Source organism: Elephantulus edwardii, unplaced genomic scaffold, assembly GCF_000299155.1.
Source record: "Elephantulus edwardii isolate Elephantulus edwardi_28Jun2011 unplaced genomic scaffold, EleEdw1.0 scaffold00007, whole genome shotgun sequence".
NCBI classification, from domain to species: Eukaryota; Metazoa; Chordata; class Mammalia; order Macroscelidea; family Macroscelididae; genus Elephantulus; species Elephantulus edwardii.
The window spans coordinates 4,697,623-4,719,948 of record NW_006399757.1 but is presented as its reverse complement, the minus strand read 5'-3'; the positions used below and the strand labels follow the sequence as shown (position 1 = coordinate 4,719,948).

The 22,326-nt window shown below is 37.6% G+C and overlaps 1 protein-coding gene across 1 annotated transcript in view; it reads right to left on the bottom strand.

Annotated features, from left to right (window-relative positions):
- Window positions 1-828: 828 nt before the first annotated feature.
- Window positions 829-22,326, bottom strand: part of GLCCI1 (glucocorticoid induced transcript 1) — a 149,823-nt gene continuing 128,325 nt past the window's right edge. The window contains exons 8-9 of the mRNA XM_006880375.1: window positions 2,273-2,393; window positions 829-1,174 (exon numbers count right to left, since the gene is read on the bottom strand). Coding sequence (XP_006880437.1) covers window positions 829-1,174; window positions 2,273-2,393 — 467 coding nt within the window. The remainder of the gene's footprint in view (window positions 1,175-2,272; window positions 2,394-22,326) is intronic.

Here is a 22,326-nt window from a genome sequence, read left to right as displayed (position 1 = left end):
TGAATGCAACAAGTTGTTTTACTTGTAACCACATGACAAAAGTGATGCCAGACACCACAGATTTGCTGGTTCTCCTCATGTTCACCCATGTCCAGGATTATCGGTCTCCTAGGGCTGAATGCACTTTTTATTCCAAAAATGTGGAATGTAATGAGGAAAGGGAAATGCATAAAATAAGGAAAGGCAAAAGAGTGATGTTCCCTCTTTAGCTTTTTAGCTGTGAAATATTTAATATCCAATAAAATATACATTCCAAGTTACCTGAGTTTAGACTTCAACTGAAGTACCTGAAGCTAGGCCATAGGGTGGGCACTGTGCAACTGTTGTGGCCATATATATATATATTTATTTATTTATATTTTTTTGCATTGTATGTATTACAGAAGTTAGAAACAAACACCTGGATCAATTGTAAACATAATCCTGAAGTACAGTATTTTCCATAGGACAAAACACAGCAAGACATTGTTTTGTTGACATTCTATTTAGACAGGCAACTTTTTGATATAGAGCTTATTTATACTGAAGAATTTAGGACAAAACACAGGACACAGTACTAATCTGTCAGACATACTATGAAATGCATAGTCTCCACTTAAAATGCTGAATGACACACATATTTTGCAAGCATTACTGCTTTCCACAAAAACTGCTCACAGGAGTTCCGTCCCTGCCAAGATCAATGTTTAGAGATACCTTAGAATGCTGATAATTATTTTGTTGTTGGTGGTGGTTGTGTTTAGAAAATCTGTCACTCCATGCAGATAGACGTATGTGATCTAGTTTCTAATCCACAGAACACAGGGCAGAGGCCAGCTCCCCCCGGCTTTAGATGATCACATAGTTGTGAGCAGGGATGTGTTCCTCACCCTGCAGTTCTTGCAGAAGCTGCTGCTGCTGAGATGACTGCTGGACCGAGACGTCTGTGGAACCCATTGTGCTGGTGTCATCAGAAAGAGACGCAAAGGAAACCCGGGACGTAAGCTGCTCAACGGTCAGAGTGGCAAGAGCTGAGCTCTGCCCGGAGTTTGGAGAGTTCTTGAGCATCAAGTCAGAGGCCGGTAAGAGAGGGCCGAGAAGTTTTACAGGACAGAAAGCTGATCCCGTTGGGATGAAATTAACCTTGTTTTTGTCAGGACATGAAAACAAAGGGGTTGAGACAGGCTGGCGAGACCTAAAAGTATAAAACAAAATTAGGATTATAATTACTTAAAATACTCTTTGAATGAATTAGAATTCTTTAAAACAACTAAATGTGAATGGCAGGGAATGGGATTAAGTACACAGAGGAATAAACATCTTCCATAGCACAAGTCAGCTAGCAGACTGGTAACATACACAGCACTAAAAAGTTGTACAGGAGACAAAAGCATTTCAAAGGTCTAGGCTTTGATAAATAGCCCATGTGATGATGAATTTTTTTCTTTTGCTTGATTGCAGTCAAGTAAGAATATGGAAAAAAAATTCAAACATTATGGCTGAAGATTATTCAAGTTTGGAATTACCTTTTCTGTTAAGAAAAAGTATAGTGGGTCATTAATTATCCTGCCCTGTATTTGCATGTCAACATTTTGCGTTTTCTGCATCTCTCTTCCTACTCCTAGGAGCAAAGCAATCAACTCTTGCACTCTGTCCCCTTCTATGTTGTGAGGACAGTGGCTTCCACTAGACACCACACCAGGACAAAGGGATGAGAGAGTCCTACAGCCAGTCTTTTTCTGAGTTATTCTGCAAAGCGTTAACACTATAAGCTTATTTTTATTTCATTTCTAATTTATACATATTCAAATATCACAAAGAAAAAACAATCTGTGAAACAGAAAGTCTGAATTCCATGAAGAACAGACACTAGATGTGTTTAAAAAGGAAGGAGACGAAATTCCTCCTGGCATGTGGAATCACTGTTAGGCTAGCCACACATGGATATAAACTTTGCTCCTAAATGTCTTTTTGTTAGCTACCTAAATTTTGTTGAGCTCTTCAAGGGAAAATTTTAATAATTAAAAACAGACCTTTTTTTTTAAAAAAAACCAAACAGACCTTTTATAGAGTAAGGATGAGTTTTTCTTTCTTTATATTGGTTTATACGTTCCTACCATACAGATTCTAATTTTCCTTCAATAAGGTCTCATGTCTATTCAGTTCTCTTTGAATTTGCTTTTGAAACACATTATCAGCTGGATGTAGCAGTTGATTCATCTGTAATCAACCGGTCTCAGCATAAAGCTTTACAGCTTTGCAGATCCCAGCTGATAGAAAAGACATTACTTACGCCATTTCCTCAAAGACCTTCACTCGCTCACATCCCTCTGGGGGCTCCCGTTTGAACATGTAGCTGTTGTTTGGTTTGGGAGATGAAGCATACTTGGGTAACGGTGAGCTACTCCCACTGTCTGTAAATTTAAAGCAGTTATATTAACTAGTGATTGCAAGTTGTTAAGTTTGATTTCCAAACAAGCTGCCTTTTGCACAATTTATCCACTACTGCACCTCCGCTTCCACCACAGCTTCCTTTATTGAAAAGCGATTTCTAACACCCATTGTGTAGAACTTGTCTTCTGAAAAAAAAGCCAATGTGTGAATAATCTACCATATTACATGACATAAGAAGATATTTTAGTACAAAACTTGCACTTCTGATAAAGCAGAGCTGTAATCCTGAAAACAAACACATTATTTATTATGTTTTAGAAATGTTAATGAATAGGCTTGCACATTTACTGAAGAACTACAAGAAATCTAACACTACACAGGTCTCTATGTTTTCTTACTGTCCAAGCGAATCAAATGAAAATTTTAGTATGTGAAATAATCATTATAAAAATCCTTAGCAGAATTTTTCTCTTGTTAAACATCACAAATATAAATGTTATAACACCTAGTCTTTTTTGACCTCCCCAACATGAAAATGGTGGGTTTTTCTTCTCCGAATTCTGCCTTTAAATGATCTATGTTAAAGAGTTTGTATTTCAGAATTTTTAATTTTTTTCTTTATATTTTGACCAAAATGAAAATGGTCTATTCATGAAAATCCATAAAACATACATTTTTCTATGGGCATTGGATTTTAGAAATTTGAATAGTTAGAATGTGTTATTATCTTTGTAAAATGCCAAGTTGTTAAGTCATCAATATATTTATATAAATACAATAAATACAATCTATCTTAATGCAAAACAACTGCCAATGCATATATTTTAACATGATTTGAAAAATGGCATTAGTTTTATATTTGTCACAAGTCTAAGAAGTTATTTCAGGAGACAGTTTAACATTCAGAAATTGATTAATAAAACCTTTCTGGGTCATCATTAATGAAGTAAAATGCTTTTATTAGAATATGGCTACATTGTGGTTGAGAAATCATTTGCAAAACAATAAGGCCACACTATTGGGAAAGCCGGAAAACTGTATAGTTTTCCAATCACTATCATTACTCATGTTCCTAAAGTCAATGCATGCAATGGTTTTTTTGGAAGGAGGAAACTCTTAGAATAAAGTTTAATTCATTCTCTTTCCATATAACATTTATATTGGAGGATTTTCTTCATAAAGTTCAACATTTCTTTTATACCATGTTCTCTTGGAAGGGAGGAAGGGGGGATGTAAAACCTCATTTGCCTCACTAGAAGTCTGAGTTTCTCACTTTGTTAGCAAGGCTGGACCACAAACACTAGTCTACCTTCAAAGTCTAGTCAGAATAAGAATGTGTACCAGGTGTAACAAATCAAAAGCACATTTCACCTTACTTTATGATCCAGCCACCAACCTGTCACACAAGGATAAACTGAGTTCAAGAATACCAGTGAGGAGGTATGACACTTGATGACCCCACACAAATTACTACTGGTCTGCCTATAGAGCTTGCATGCATGGTAAGATGAATCAGTCTACAGCTATTGGCTTGTTGCCTCTATCAAGTCTTTTATATCATCAGCAGAGGTATGACAGTGGCAGGAGCCAAAGATTCATCCTAATATAATGTATGAAAAATCATCCCTGTCAATTACAATCTTCTATATGATCTTCTGCCTTGGGCTAGGCAGCTGGGAAGAAGTGGCCATGTTGTTCCTGGTTTGGCCAGCTCCTCCCAGGCTCTTGGGAAGCTCTCCTTGCCAGAAGGCAGGAGCGTGGTGGTGGGAGTGCAGGAATCGTGGCAAGCTTTTGGAGTCGACTGCTTTTCCAGGAATATTTTGATGTGCAGGTTTGCTCTGTCCCTGGAGTGAGGCTAGCCAGCCTGGGCCTAGGGTTTGAACCAGGAGGCGGCCTTAAGCCCAAAAGGCCCTCGGCCTGCGGCCCTTGGCCAGGTTCAAATTGTCTTCCTGTCAATCATTCTTCTAGGTGGCATAGCACTGGTCTGTGCGTTGCTGTACAGAGGTAACTCGTGGTTGCTGTGATGACAGTGATGTGCCAATCGTGGTAATGGGCACCCATGGTGGACAGTGTTGGCTGGAGTTTCCCAAGCTTGGAAGCAGGAGTGGCATCCACTTCCAAAATGGCTTGCCTCCGAAAACTCTATGTACGAACAGTGCTCAGGCTGTTCGTTCATAGGGTCACTATGAGTTGTCTACGACTCGACAGCATTAAACAACAAAAACAACAACAACAACATGACCTTCTATACTATACTATCTGGATCTGGCCTACCACATTTCCTTTTCTCAAAACTTTACTGAGAGTTTTTGGGGCCTTCCTTAGATCAGAAAGGTAGTAATTGTTAATTTGTAAAGTTAATTATCTTCCCATTAACAATGTAGAATGAACACATTTTTTCTTCTTAAAATGTTTCTAATTTTAGAATCTGTAAATTTATTTTTCTAGAGTTTTACCAACTTAAGCTTCTTGGTTGATTGTTTTATTTTGAGGGAGCGAGACATTGTTATTCTAGATGGAAAGTATTCATATTCAATGGTATCATATCTTCTATGACATATATTTACCTTCCTTGATATATAGTGTTTGTTACTGTTATGTGCCATAAAGTCAGGACCAGCTTACAGCTGACCCTCCAGTGTGGGTTTTCAGAGGCTGTAAAATGTATAGGAAGATACTGTACATTGTTTTTCTGTGGAGTGGCTGGTGGATCTGAACCATGGGGCTTTGCACAAGCAGGGCAACTCCTTACACACTAGGCCACCGGAGCTGCATATATATCTATGGAGGCTTACTGGTAAGGAGGGGCACTGCCAAAAATGCATATGGTTCAAACCCACCAGCTGTTCCATGGGAGAAAGATGGGAAGTCTCTTCCTGTGTGATTAACTGTCTCTAAAAACCCATGGGAGGGTCAGCTATGGGTTGGTTCCGACTTGAAGGTACGCAGCAGCAGCAGCAGCAGCAACAATGGCCTAGCAGTAAGAAGCTATGCTTCAGGAGAAAAATGGGAAATCCCTTCCCATCTGACCTCTGAAAACCTTGTTGAGGGCCAGTCATTGGTCAGTTCTAATATGATGGTACACAACAACAACAACAACAACAACAAACTATCAAATAAAAGGAGCTTTGGCGGCATAGTACGCTATACTCTGTGCTGCTAAACCAAGAAGTGAGTCAATGGAGTTTAAATTTACCAACTGCCTCTTAGGAGAAAGATGGGCAATTTTCTCCTATAAAGATTTGTAGCCTCTTAGAAATATGGAGGGTCCACCAGTGATTTTTTGGTTTGTTTTACTCCTCCTCACCAAGTAAACAAAATAAAGTAAGGAATATATAAAGTAAGGAACTGGGGCTCTCCTTCCTACCTTCGCATTACAGTCATCAGATGATGTTTCAAGAATAAAAAAATCAAAGTCTAGACCATCCATACAAGATTCTGTTATTTATTCTGGGAAGAGTACTGGTATTGCTTGCTCTCCTTTAAAAAACAAAACAAAACTGAAATACTTCTGAATTGTGGGCAAATTTAAGAATTAACTAAGCAGAGATTAGGACTGATTTAGAGTATATTACCTAGGGTAAATCTGACCCCTCTGCTTTTTAATCTGTAAACTAGAAATAACAATTTATATGATAGTGGTAGCAGTGGGGAAATCTAAGTAAAAGGTATAGGAGAGTATCTGAAATATAATAATCCCTTAGCACACAACAACAATAATAGTGATATATAGACTTACTTTACTCCAAATTTACAATTTTTTTAAAAAGGTGGAGCAGTCATAAATTACATGCTTATTTAACTTTCTCTTGGCAGGAATGAGTAACAGAATGTCTTTTAAAATAGATTTGCACCTTCTAACTATTCAGGTACATAAATATAAGATTTGTTTCTGACTGAGAAGTACAGATATAAATACTCAAAGGATCATATTCTCTAAGTTTGTGACTATTAAGCATGAGCTCTGCCAGTTCATGATGGCAGCCACTAAAACAGAGGAAGATCTAGACTGGGCTTGATATATGTCCCTGAAATGAAAACTGATGCACAAAGCACACGGCATCTATAAACTATGATTCACAGGAAGCATTTTTATAGCATTTGTAGCATAATCAGCAGAATGCAATATGTATTCTAACTCTCTCAGCTAGCATGAATGGGAAAATGAGTGCAGTGTTCAACCAACATCATACACCCAGTGACTTACTATGAACATGATTAAAAGTTAACCCAAATCACTAGAGAACAAGTATGACTGACTAATGGATGTAGAATACTAGCTGAGTGTTAAAATGACCTCTTTTGCTTTAGGAAATAAAATTATCAGATGTAGTATTGTTTGATCCGCTAACAAAATCAGAAGAAACACAATACTGTAGAGTATTTCTTGGCAACAAAGCTTTGGAAGCAAGTAGCAATAGTAATTGCATTGAAAAACTTGTACTTTTAGTTAACTCCAAGACCAAATTACGAACGAAGACCTAAAACATTTGGCTCTCTAGTACTCTAGGATTTCTCTAACATTTCAAAGTTAATCCCTTACAAAATTTTAATTAAAAAAAAAATCCTTTTTCTAAGAACCCTATAATCAGCGCATTCGACAAAAGAGTATGGAGGAAAAACCATTTTATAAACCTTTCACTCTTAGGTTCTTTGACTTTACTTCAAATCAAATTGTTTTTGAATGACTACAGCTCAACTTGCATTCCAAATTTTAGTTTGATTAATTAGGTATGTGCCATGAGCGGGAGGTGTTTTTTTATGTTTAGTCACTTACAGTTACAAAAGACTTAACTGAAGTGCTTTCAATTTACAAATTAAGCAAATTCTAGTCACTCCTTTGTTTTTGTGTATTCACAATAAGCTTTTACACACAGAAAGTTTACAGAATAATACTGCTTATTAATACTTACAAGTCTGAGGTACAATCACTGACAAGCTAACTATTTTCTGTAACTCTGATGCAATAGTTAAAAATGGAAGCAAAGAAAACTACTGGCTGGAACAAACATTTGGCAATACAATCTCAGACAAGTCTCATAATGAAAGTTTATAGAATAAGCCAGGTCCTTCCCAAGAAAAAGTCTGATATCCCAATTACAAAATGGGTAAAAGACACAGAAAGAATTTTCACAGAGGAAGATATTCAAAGGCCAACAGACATTTGAAGAAATGTTCCAAATCACTGCCAATAAGAGAAATGCAAATCAAAACCACAATGAGATACTATCTTACTCTAGTAGCAGTGGCAAAGTTCAACAGGATAGCAAGTAATAAATGTTGGAGAGGATGTAGTGAGATGGGAACTCTTATAATGTTGGTGGGGTTGTACAACGGTACAACCACTCTGGAAGGCAGTTTGGCTCTTTCTCAAAAAGCTGACCACAGAAATTCTATATGCCCTAGCTATCCCACTGCTTCAAATATACCAAAAAAAAAAAAAAAAAAAGAGAACTGAGGCTCAAACCGAAACTTGTACACCAGTGTTCAGAGCAGCATTATTCACCATTCCAAGAACATGGAAGCAGTCCAGATATCCAACCACAAACGGACTGAGAAGTTGTGGTACATTCATACCATGGAATACTACGCAGCACACAGAAACAATGATTTTGTAAATTACTCCCTAACTTGGGAGAAACTGGAGAACATTATTCTGAGTGAACCCACAAGGAAAGCATTATTCTGAGTGAAATAACTCAGTCCCACAAGTACAAATACTGTATAAAACCATTATTGTAGAATGAATATGTGGATGCATGGTGGGGGGGGAGGGTGGAAATAGAGGGGTGAGGATGGGGGAGGGTGTTAATCATAAGGTTGCAGAATTCAGTGGTGAGTGGGGTGAATGGGAAGGATCTTTTGTGAAAAACAATGCATTCAAACTTTGTAAATAAATTAGAATAAAAATGGAAGCAAATCGTTTTCTTTAAAGACAGTCCTCAAACCAATTTACAGACTAAAATCATAACTCCTATAAATCACAACAGAGAGATCTGGTTGCCTAATAGGTAGAAATTGAGTTCTCAAATCAAAGGCAAGTAGTTCCAATTTACCAGTTGTTCAGTGGGAGAAAGATGGACTATTTTCCCTGTGCAATTTGCAATTTACAGCCTCTGAAAATCCACTGAAGAGTCAGCTGTGTAGGTTCCAACCTGAAGGCAATCAGTTAGTTATGTGTTACAACCTACAATGGCAAAATTAAATGGAAAATTGCAGATTACACAGAGAGTTTTATATCTTGAAAAGGGATATTCTCAAATATTTTTAATGAAAAGAAATTCTAGTTAGTTTGCAAGATCTGAAAGATATTCTTTATATTAAATGTATTTTTTGTCATTTGGAGAAATAAAATATCCTTCAAATAAAAGTTTTATTATTAATCATTTTAGATGCTCAATCAAAATATTTACTGAGTACTGTTGCAAGGACAGAGCAGAAATGCCTCAAAGGGTTTTCTAGGCTGTAATCTGTACTGACACAGACCACCTGGTATCTGCTACTTTAGTGTATCTGGTGCCTTTGAGCTGATTTTTAGTTAGTAGCTTGGTGTTTAACCACAGTGTTCTGAGAGTTCCTTACTAAGTACACTAAGTTAAGTGTTGTTGAGTACAAATCATAGCAACCATTAGAACAGACCTGAACCCTGTCCTATTCCATGCCATCCTCACAATCTCTCAAACACTTGAGGCCACAGTTTCAGTCACCATCTCAATCCATCTTACCAAGATCTTTCTCACTTTTGTTGACCCTCTAACTTTCCAAGAATGATGTCCCTATCCAAGGAATAGCCTGTCCCAGTCACATGTCTAAAGTTTGAGAGATGAAACTTTGTCATCTTTGCCTCCAAAGAATATTCTGGCTGCACTTTTCCCAAGATATATCTTGGAAATACTAAACACTTAGTATTTGTAAAGCATAAAGCAAAACTAAGTGCTATACAATTTGATGGGTTGAGAGAGGAGTCAGGTAAAGGAAGCGGGAACGATCCAGTGTGAAAAACAATGTATATGAACTTTGTAAGTAAACCAGTATAAAAGAAAAATAGTATTAAAAAAAAAAATCTCACAACTAAGTGTGGCCAACAGATCGGAAGAGGTGCCTTTGTTCCTGTTCCCAAGAAGGGTGATCTAACTGAATGTGGAAACTATTGAACAGTAAAATTAATATCACATGCAAACAAAATACTGCTGAACATCATTCAAAAACAGCTAGAAGAGCACATAGACAGGGAACAGCCAAAAGTTTAAGCAAAATTTAGAAGAGGCTGTGGCAATAGGGAAATCAATTGCTGATGTCAGACGGATCCTAGGTGAAAGTAAGGAATACCAGAAGAATGTCTATTTGTGCTTTATTGACTATGCAAAGACATTTGACTGTGTGAATCATGAAAAGTTGTCACTGACAAGCTGACATTGAGAAGAATGGGAATCTTAGAGCACTTAATTGTCCTCACGTAGAACCAATACCTAGACTAGGAAGCTGTTGTGAGAACAGAGCAAGGGAATATTGTATGGTTTAAAAGTGAGAAGGGTTATAGTCTCTCTCCATACCTATTCAATCTGATGCTGATCAAATTATGTGAAAAGCTGGACTCTATGAAGAGGAGTGTGGCATTAGGATTGGAGGGAGACCTGTCAATAACCTGCATTAAGCAGATGACTCAATCTTACTAGTGTATTAAGTAAAACTAACCTCTCTCTCTTCAATTTTTGCTAAAGGTAATGTATAATACTTTTAGGAGGAAATAAAAATAGAATTTTAAATCTATCATTATGTTCATCTCTAAAGCCATTTCTTCATTAATGATGGTAAAATTTTTCTATCTTCAAGCTAGAATTTTGCTGCGATCTCCATCTCCTTCTTCTCCCTCATCTTATCTATCAACTTAGCCACAATGTTATCAACTCTCCCACAGTCCAATTCCTCCAATTCTTCTGCCCATGCTACTCCTTCCTCATATGAGCCAGTATATCTGAAGTCTCTCAACTTGCAGTCACAAAACATATTTACTTTTGCTTTTAAAATTAAAAAAAGCTTTATTAACATGTGTTTGTGAAGTAATTACTAAATAAATGAACTTTTATTAGATGTACAGATTCAAAATGATTGCAAGAGAATGTAACTAATAAAACTTGGAAATTACAGAGTTAAGAGTATTAAAATAGCATCTATCTTGCCCTAATGTTGTTTCCTTCTGTTGGTCCATACTACCACCTTCAAAGCGCTCCAGTGACCTAGTGGCAAGAAGATGCACTGCAATCCCTAAAGCATGTGGTTTGGGGCTACCAGCTGCTTTGCCAAAGAAGGATGGACAATCTCCTTCTGCACAAACTGCCTCTGAAAACCTGCCTAAGTGTAAACTATGGGTCAGTTCCAACTCTACAGTACACAGTAACCACCACCACCTTTATATGGTCCTTAAAACTGGTCTCGCCTTTTAACTTTGTGTGGCTTGTCATTTCTCAGGAAAGGTCAGCAAGGTCTCTCATGAAATATGAGGCTTTTTACTTCTATATCCTCATTACTTTTTATTCACTCTGTATCTTCATATGTGCTCCAGTGATACCATTTCATATTGTTCTCACACATAAGGCCCTTTCACAGCCGAATACACAGATACAGGACAATCCTTCTGGAAAGGGAGCAAGATGTAGTATAAAGTTTCTACAGAAGATCACTATTGGTATTTAGACTACACAGAATTTAATGTTACTTAATTTCTCTAAGTCTAGTTTACCCATCCTTTAAATTATGATAGCATCACCTGCCCATAGGAGGATATAATTGTTGTTAAGTGCGTTGAGCCATAGACAACTCACAGCGAGCCTATAAATGAAAGACCCAAACACTTGTATAACTTTCATCATTTCTTTACGTTCATAAGGTTTCCAAAGGCAAGCTATTTTGGAAGTGGATGTCACTCCTGCTTCTAAGCATGTGTTAATCAGGGAGCTCCACCAAACACTGTCCACCATGGATAACCATGAACCAGTCAACAAACCTCTGTAGAATCTGGCTGCTGCAGATGGCTTCCAAACTGGATTTTAGCCCCATATTGCTGACCAAATGCGTTGTTAAATAGGAGGCTGAATGTGTAAATCGTCTTTGGTAATATTGCCATTTCTCAAAAAGTTGCAAATAGAAATACCATTTGATCCAGATATTCCGCTACTGGGAATATACCCTGAAGAAACCATAACCGCCACCCAAGCAGATATATGCACACCCATGTTTGTCTCAGTTTTGTTCACAATAGCAAAGAGTTGTAAACAACCCAAGCACCCATTAACAAATGAATGGATAGAGAAGTTGTGGTATATTCACACAATGGAATACTACACTACATTGAAAAACAAGGAACTCTTGAAATATTATTCAAAATAGGTGACCCTGGAGGACACTATGCTGTGTGAAATATCTCAATTACAAAAGGACAAACACAGCATAGTGCCACTGTTGTATAATGGGACTGACATAGGGGTTGGGGGGAAACTGAGAAAGATGGGATAAATTATGTATACTGCATTGAAATAGATGAGGGAGAGAACTGTTTAAAATGGATATGATGTTGTTGTTGTTGTTGTTATGTGCCGTCGAGTCCTTGTGACTCATAGCGACCCTATGTACAACAGCCCTAAACTCCGCTCTGTCCTGTGCCAATCGGACTGTCTCTGACACTTCCATCCAAATTATCCCAGTCACTGAATCAATCCACCTCATAGAGGGCCTTCCTCTCCTGCGCTGTCCCTCCACCCTCCCAAGCATGATGTCCCTCTCCAATGATTGGTCTCTCCTCACAACATGTCCAAAGTATGTTAGACGGAGCCTCAGAATCCTTGTCTCCAAGGAGCCACCCAGTTTAACCCTTTCCAGGACAAATCTGTATGTTTTCCTAGCAGTCCATGGTATTCTCAATACTCTTCTCCAGCACCACAGCTCAAAAAATGGATATATGATTAGGTATTACTGTCATGGCAGGAGTCCAAAACGAAGACTGCAAAATGGACTGAACTTGGGGGGAGGGACTGTATAACAATGAAATAATTTTTCTTTTACTTTTCAAAGAGAAGAGCGAACTGGGGGTGGAAGGCAAGGAGAAAAGTGTAACAATGAATGAATGGAAATCCAAAGTCTCTGTAACTTTTCATTAATAATAATAATAATAAAAATAAAAACACGAAGCCAAATCACATCATCTCACACCCACCCATTAGCAAGTTAGCATTCTACCCTAATCCTCACCAGAACCAACAAATAAGCCTCTGTAGAATCCACCTGCTGCAGATGGCTTCCAAACTGGAATCCAGCCCTCATGACATAATTAAAGAAATAATAAAGGTAAACCACTTTAGCATATTTAATCCTAACTTATTTAGAATAAAATTTGCATATATAGGCACCTAACAACAATATTTAGCATTGCAATCATATGATGTGATTGTCATTATTATGCCCAATATACAAATAAGAAAACTGAGATATAGAGAGGTTGACTAATAAGTTCAAATACACAAAATTGGTTTTTTGTTGTTATGTGCCTTATGAGTAGGAAGGAACTCAGAGCTGACCCTTCAGTAGGTTTCCAGAGGCTGTAAATCACATGCAAGGAGACTTCCCATTTTCTTCTGGGGAGAGGTAAGTGGATTTAAACCATTACCAAGGTTACAGGATAATTCCCTATGGATGATGCCACCAGAGTTCCTTAAAATAAAGCCTTTCAGATACACTGTGAAGAAAAGTTATAAAGAAATAGAAAAAAGATCTCCAGTAAGCAATACTGTATGTCAGTAGTGAAGATATGTAAAGAACAAAAGTTATGTGCTCTTACACGCTGGTATATAAATAAGATTACCATATTATTTATAATACTTATAAATATTTATGCAGGCATGTTAACATTCTCAATTGCTTATATTCTAGATTCAGGCTATAACATCTACAGCTGAGCTGCAAACTTATTAAACCCCTGGGCCTATACACAACACTATGATAGATGGAGAAAGGACTGAAACTGGGACTGAAAACTGTCAATTCATCTTACTTGGAGGTCAGGAGATGTATTGCACTGGGAAAGTTCGCTGTCAGGGATGTCTCCAAAATACTGAGGAGCAATGATGTAAATATGAAGACTAAAGTGTGCCAGATTCAGGCCATGGTCTTTTCAATCACTTGCTATTCATCTGAGAGCTAGACCATGAATAAAGATGACAGAAGGAGAATTGATATCTCTGAGATGTGTTGTTGGAGGTTACTGAAGATCAGAACTAACAGGAATGTCTTAGAAAAGGTGTAGACAGAGTGCTCCTTGGTGGCAAGGATGGCAAAGTTTCATCTCTCATACTCTGGACAAGTTGCCAGAAGAGGCTATTAATTTAAATGGATATTATTCTTGGAAAGGTAGAGGGTCAGCAAAAGGAGGAAAATCCCAATGAGATGGGACTGACCTGGTGATTTCAACAATGGGTTCAAGAGTACCAGAGATGATGAGGATGATATAGGATAGCACAGGATGCAGATCTATTGTTCATAGGGTTACCATGGGTCGTACCTGACTGATGGCACCTGGCAACAATGACAATGATAGATGGCTGATCGGAGTCAAGAGTTTTATGGCTCGCTCAGCACTAGTTTGACTATCATTAAGGAAGGTTGGCAAAGCTGCTCAAATATCTATTTTGACATGAAATCTGGAGAACGACCACTTGGCCAACTGACTGGAAGAGATCGATATTTGTTCCTATCCCAAAGAAAGGCGACCCAACCAAATGTGGAAACCACAGAACAATTTCACTGATTTCACATGCAAGCAAGATTTTACTGAAGATTATCCAAAAACGACTGGAACAGCACATCAACAGAGAACTACCAGAAGTCCAGGCTGGTTTTAGAAGGGGTCGTGGTACTAGAGATATTGTAGCTGATGTTAGATGGATCTTGGCTGAAAGCAGGGAATACCAGAGGAATGTCTATCTGTGTTTCATTGACTATGCAAAGGCATTTGACTGTGTAGATCATAACAAACTGTGGCTGACTCTGAGAAGAATGGGAATCCCAGAACACTTGATCGTTCTAATGCGAAACTTATACTTGGACCAGGAGGCAGTCGTCAGAACAGAGCAAGGGAACACTGCATGGTTCAAAATTGGGAAGGACGTACGCCAGGGATGCATCCTATCTCCATACCTTTTCAACCTACATGCAGAACAGATTATCCGGGAGGCTGGGCTCTATGAGGAGAGATGTAGGGTCAAGATTGGTGGATGATTTATCAACAATCTGCATTATGCGGATGACACAACCCTGCTTGCTGAAACTGAGGAGGACCTGAAGTGCCTGCTGCAGAGTGTCAAGGACTGTAGCTTACAATATGGATTGAGGCTCAATGTCAAGAAGACAAAGATTCTCACCACTGGACCAATTGGCAGCATCAGGATGGATGGTGAAGAGATTGAGATTGTACACAGCTTTAGTTTGCTTGGCTCCATAGTCAACAGTCTTGGCACCAGCAGCCAGGAAATTAAAAGTCGCATTGCCATGGGAAAGTCTGCTGTTAGGGACCTCTCCAAAGTGCTGAAGAGCAGTGGTGTCTCTCTGGAGACTAAGGTGCATCTGATACAGGCCATGGTCTTTGCAATCACCTGTTAGGCATCAGAGAGTTGGACAATGACCAAGGAGGATAGAAGGAGAATTGATGCCTTTGAGCTGTGGTGCTGGAGAAGAGTATTGAGAATACCATGGACTGCTAGGAAAACAAACAGATTTGTCCTGGAAAGGGTTAAACCGGGTGGCTCTTTGGAGGCAAGGATTCTGAGGCTCCGTCTAACATACTTTGGACATGCTGTGAGTAGAGACCGGTCCTTAGAGAGGGACATCGTGCTTGGGAGGGTGGAGGGACGGCACAGGAGAGGAAGGCCCTCTATGAGGTGGATTGATTCAGTGACTGGGATAATTGGGATGGGAGTGTCAGAGACAGTGAGATTGGCACAGGACAGAGCGGAGTTTAGGGCTGTTGTACATAGGGTCGCTATGAGTCGCAGGCGACTTGACGGCACATAACAACAACAACAACAACATCTCTATGGCATAAATGAATACATTTTTTCCTTTTTATTCTGGGCAGGATAATATTGAAGCATTTATGATAACTCTTAGAATCTATTTACAGGATGTCAAGATAATAGTACTTGTCCTGGATCCGTCAATTCTTCACATGAACTGCAATATGGGAACTATGGGCTATTATTAGGTTATTTAGCATGGAAATTTTATACATTTATAAAACATCTCTTCTGTCCTTAGGTCACTGGAAAAAAGGGATAAAAAATTAAAGAAAAATTTAAAGAACCATCTATTATTAGCAGCTCTTTCTCAATAGAGTGTTTTTGTCCTGCTACTACAATCAAGAAAATAAAAGAAAAACCACTAGCAAATTATCAACAAAAATTATTTTGTGGGTCTCAAGTTTAATCAACAACAGAAGCTGCAGATGCCAAGAACAACTTTAGCAAATCAAAGAAGTATACAAAATGGAAGGACTAGAGAAAAACTCAATGCACTAGTGCATCTCCTACGAAAGCATGCATGTTTGTTCCTTTCCCCTCCTGTCCAGCACTTGGACAGATGCTTGAACAAGCTCCCCCAGCACAGAACAATTTTCTCTATAGAAACGGCAGCAGAACCTTAAAGTACTCTAAATATCTCGTAGCTAACTTCTAAAATTATAGTATTAATTTTGTTTTCAAAATTAATTATGCTAATTTGCTAAGAATCTAGTGTCCATTTTTCTTTTTTCTTACTGGAAACTATATATTAAGAAATTAAAGGCTAATTTATGCTTTATTGTAGAAAAATGCAAATTATAAGATGCACCAGTAGCTTGAAAAACAATGTGGACTTCATACAGAGAATAAAAGTCAGAGTCTGTACTGTAGAGTGGATGACATACATATTGTAAAACTGACAAACTTCACCTTTGTACATTTATTATTTGAGCATACTTACATAATAGTATATTACTGCTTTACTTGCCTAGTATTCCCTATTAAACTATAAATTCTTTAATGTCAATCTTAACTATCCGTCCACTCTCTAATATAGTATATAACATATAGTGTAAACAAATGTTTATTTCATAAACCAGAATATAAATGCAGATGAAATATATCCATTCATTCCTGATCCTAAAATACAAGTAAGTGTGTATACACATATTTAAGAAGGGCAGACACATCCTCATTTCCTTTCCACAAAGAAGGCAGATGCTTGCTTTTTTGAGAACAAGAAAGTTTACCTTGTCATAGAAAGCTTCACCTAATTCCATGGAAGAGTAGCATTAATATAGTCTTAATCACAATGTAATATTTCTAAATTATGTATAATAAATACACTAAGAAACTGACAACAAACTAAGTAGCAGTATAAAACTCATAATAATGTTCAGCGATTTTGATACATATTTTCATAATTTTGAAATATTTTTTTTTAAAATATCACTGCAATGCCTACCATCATTTATTGTATGAAACACTTTGCTACATTATCTCATTTAATCCTAATGATGATACCAATGTAAGTGTTATATGATTTTATGGAATGATACTTTTTAACTGTATTGGGAGGGAACCCACAAATAAACTGGTAGTCTTAGACATGATCTTGTTCAATGCTATATTTTTATATATATGATGATGAAAAGTCTTGAAAGAAAGAGGACATATATGTTAGGCAGACAGCTGTGTGGTAAACAAGAATAAAAAGGTATAGTGGAAACTACAGACACTGAGGCAAAGTTGTAGTGGAAAAATCTAACCTGTCTAAGAATGGTCAGAATCCAGACTAGAAAATTGGCAGAAATTAACACAGAAAGGGAAGTTTCGCTGATTTTTGAATGGGGCAAGTAAATAGTTCATATATATTTTTTTCCCCCTTGAGGCCCTGGTAAGCCAACTGTTGATAAAAATGATGTAGCATTTGATACAACTTATCTTGAGATACAACTTATCTTGAGAGTCAGTACAATCTTTATAGTCAAAACATATAGATCCAAGTCTACTCCTATAAAGATCCCAGGCTGAGCCTCCTTAACGTCTGTGTAATAGTATCTCCTGAAAGCAATTTTAGGAGGGCACAGCAATGCAAATAACTTTATTCTAATAAAATAAATAAATTTCTTTAGGGAAAAAGGCATTAAAGAACATAAACAATTGTGTCATGAAGAGTAGGACCCCTCGAGCTTCAGAAACCACATCTTCATCTACCTTAAGGATCAATTCATTAGGAGACCACTAGGTATCTCATATCCAGTCAATCAAAATGAAATTCATTATAGTATTCTAATATCTTCTTTTTAGGTGAGCATCTCTCAATTATTCACAGCATTAAGTTTAAAAGGAAAAAGTCCAAGATTCAGAATAAATGTTCTAGACTCAATACACAAGATTCAGAATAAATGTTATAGACTCAGTACAAATGTTATTTTTAATTTTTCACTTGAATCAAACTGTAAGTACTAATATGAAGCAAAAGTTTCCAGCCAACTTGATCTGTATTTATTCTTTACACTGTTATAACAAAAATATGAGCTTTGGAATCTATCATACACACTTGTTTTGCAACTTTTTTTGCTGAGACTTTAGTCTCAGCAGTAGTACTGTTTAACACTTCTATTTACCTTCAAAATGAGCAAAATACACCAATCAAAATAGTTCAGTATTTATTTTGCTGTGAAATAACCATAATAAAATCACTGTGGATGTGAGATAGTGATTAAAGGTGTTTGATTCTGTAGGGTATCACAGTGAAACTTCTAGCTTAACCTTCTAACTCACTTCAGGCAAACAGATGCCTAAAGCACACCTTTAACATGTCAGCTCTGGCAGTTTAGTGGTAAGGCACTGTGTTGCAACACAAAGGTACAGAGCTCAAAATCACCAGGTGCTCCATGGATGAACAAGATGGCGTATCTCCTCTCATGAAATTTAGTGCCTCTGAAAATTCCCTGGAGGAGTCAATTCCAACACAACCAATAAGCCTTCAATAATACAAAGGTGAAAAGAAGAGGCAGAACTGTTCAGATTTACCAACAGGGAAAAACACCCCAACTCAAAACCAACAACAAAGGACAAAGTCCAAAGAAGCTTCTAAATTCTATTTAAGAAAGTGGAGCATAATGATAGGTGAAAGAAGACATAAAAGACTAGAAAGCACATCATTTCATTTCTATGAAATCCAAGAACAGGGAACAATGAAATTACAGCGATGGAAGGGAACACAGTGCTTACTAACAAGGAGGAGAGGGAATGAGCCCCAGAGATCTTTCTGGGATGCTAAAAATATTCTATATCTTAAACTAGATAGCAGTTACATGAGTGCATGCATATATACCCCCCACACACACACACGTAAAAACTCAGAGATGACCACTTAAGATCTGAGTATTTTATACACAATAATACTTGAATAAAACAAATTAAGAAGTGAACAAAATCAGAAGAGGGCCCACAAAACTTCTACAAGCTACAAACTAACTTTTTTACAATTCAGAATTTTTGCTGTATATCAAAAATGGTTTTAACAGTACATTGACAGAGAACTTCCAGAAGTTCAAACTTGGCTTAGAAGAGGCTACAGCACCAATGCCAAATGGATGTTGACTGAAAATAGAGAATGTTGGAAGAATCTCTGTTTTATTGACGATGCAAAGGCGTCTGACTGTGTGGATCATAACAAACTATGGCAAACCTTATGCTAATACAAAAGCTACACCTAGACCAAGAAGCTATTATCTAAACAGAGCCAAGGGAATGCTGCATGTTTTAAAATTAAGAAAGGTGTCATCAGAGCTATATTCTTTCTCCATATCTAGTCAATCTATACTCTGAGCAAACAATTCGAGAAGCTAGATTTTATGCAGAAAAAGGTGACATTAGCAGAAGGACACTTGGCCAAGGGTGGCCCACATCAGGTCCTCATGGCTGACAGGACTGACAGGACCCAGCTTCCAGGTGGAAACAAAGGAGGAGGCTTCAATGATTTAGATCCTCCCAGAAGAGCTGTGGGTGAGCATTGACATTACTGGTAAGTCTTATTTGTTTTCTCCTGGACACAAGAGCCTACTATTTGGTCCTAAAAGCCTTCTGGGGTCCCATTTCTTCTCACTATTTCTTAGTTGTTGGAACTGATGCAAAACCTCATAAGCAGTTTCTTACTTCACCTCTGCCTTGCATGAGGACTTCCAAGCTGTAAAACAACCCAGTGGTAGATGGAATTTGGTCCAGGACTTAAGAACAATAAATGACATAGTTGAGTCTCTACATCCTAATCTTTATACTATAACAGACAAAGTGTTAGTCAATAAACCTTTTATTTTAAGAACTACCTTCCCCCGTAACTTGATTTGTGCCATTATTAGAACCTCTACTTGGAATATGATTGCTTTTAATTTTTGACTCATGTACTTTTAACTTGTTAAATTTGTGTCTTCTAGGCTGCAACAGTTCCATGATACATCTTCAAGGATATGAACATATACGGCTAAGCACAATTGATAACTGTGCATCTAATTTCCAAAATCAATCTCCACAATAGTCTATGTGTTTCCTATTGCCAAAGGGGCCCTTTAGAGTAGTGAGAGAAGATCTTCACCCTGAAATCTACAGCATCCCTTTTCAGCAGGAAGTAGCTAAGAGAATATGCCATCTCCTTTTCCTTATGAATCAGGGTGAAGTCTCTCTCAGGGAGGAGTGATAGGGAATGGCAAAGGACACACTGACAAAGGAGATTAATCAGAACTGGCTTTGACAAACACTGTGACAATGGGACAATTAAAACAGACTTTCAAGGGGAGGGAAAGAGGAACGAACTGGGGGGGAGGGTAGAGAAAAGAGTGTAACAATGAATGAATGGAAACCCAAAATCTCTGTAAATGTTCATTAAAATTAATAAAATTTAATAAAAAAAAGAAAAAAGTGTGACATTAGGATTGGAGGAACACTCATTAATAACCTGTGTTATGCCTATGACACAATCTTGCTTGCTGAAAGAAAGGAGGACTTAAGGTGCTTGCTGCAGACAATCAAAGACTACAGCCTTCAACATGGATTACATTTCAGTATCAAGAAAACAATAATCTTCAGAAGTGGGCCAATAGGCAACATCATGATAGATAGAGAAATGAATCGAACTGTCAATATTTTCATCTTCCTTAGATCTACAGTCAATATACTTGGTACCAGCAGTCAGGAGATCAGGAGATGTATAGCTTTAGTAAAGAAATTCTGCTATCAGGGACTTCTCCAAAGTCCTAAAGAGCAATGAGGTCATTTTAAAGACTAAGGTTAGCTTCACTCAAGCCACAGTCTTTCTAGTCAACTGCTATGCATCTGAGAACTAGACAGTGAATAAGAATGACAAAACATAAACACTCAAGTGCCACAGTAAGATAAGGTAAATAACCCAACTGAAAAATGGGTACAGGATATGAACAGACACTTCACCAAAGACATTCAGATGGTGAACAAACACATGAAGAAGTGTTTAAAATACCTAGCTCTAAGAAAGATGCAAATCAAAACAATTATGCACTATCATCTTACCCCAGTAAGAAGAGCAAAATTCATCTGAGCAGCAAACAACAAGTGCTGGAGTTTGTGGAGAAAATGGAACCCTTATTCACTGTTGGTAGGAGTGTAAAATGGTGCAACCACTATAGGAGGTAGTATGGCGCTTTCTCAAAAAGTTGCAAATAGAAATACCATATGACCCAGTAATTCCACTACTGAGAATATACCCTAAAGAAACCAGAACTGTCACCCAAGCAAATATATGCACACCCATATTTATTGAGGCTTTGTTCACAATAGCAAAGAGTTGGAAACAACCCAAGTGCCCATCAACAAACAAATGGGTAGAGAAGCTCTGGTATATACATACAAAGGAATACTACGCTGCAATTAAAAACAAAGAACTCATGAAGTATTATACAAAATGGGTGACCCTGGAGGACACTATGCTGAGTGAAATATCTCAGTAACAAAAGGAGAAACACTGCATAGTGCCACTGTTGTAAAATGGGACTGACATCGGGCTTGGGAGGAACCTAAGAAAAGAGCGGTTAAATAATGTATACTGCATTGAAACTGATGAGAAAGAGAACTGTTTAAAAGGATTATAGGATTAGGTATTTTCATGACAAGATTTCAGAAATAGAAATGCATATTAAAGTGGACTGTGGAATCAAGGAGGGGACTACATCACAATGAAAGAATTTTCTTTTTCTTCAAAGAGAAAAAACGAACTGGAGTGGGGGCAGGGAGGAAAATGTGCAACAACTAATGAATAGGGGAAATTAAATGGAAAGAATATGGTGTAAAAAAAATATATATTGCATTTAAAAAACCATTAATAAAACAAACAAAAAAGAATGAGAAAACAAAAAAGGCTGATGCCTTTAAATTGCGGTTCTGGAGAATGCTGACTATTTTTTGGACTGTCAAAATAACAAACAGATATGTTCTTGATAAAGTGCAACCCAGAGTGTTCCTTGGATGCAAAGATGGTGAAGCTTTGTTTTACATATTTTGGACATGTTGTTAGGACAGGCTGTTCCTTGGAAAGGGACATAATGCTTGGAAAGGTAGAGGGTCAGCAAAGTAGAGGCAGGCCTTCAATGACAGACCAATACAGTGTCTGCAGCAATGAACTCAAATGTGTTGAGGATGATAAGGATGGTGCAAAATAGGACACTGCTCAGATCTCTTGTATACAGGGCCACTAAGAGTTGGAGTTGACTTAATGGCACCTAACCATAACAACTCAACTACTTATATGCAAGTTCAAGCTGAAACTCACTGAGGAAAATTAAACCAAATCCACCAGAGCCAAAATACAACTTTGATTTCATCCCACCTGAATTTCAGAATCATCTCAGGAACAGGTTTGAGGCCTTGAACA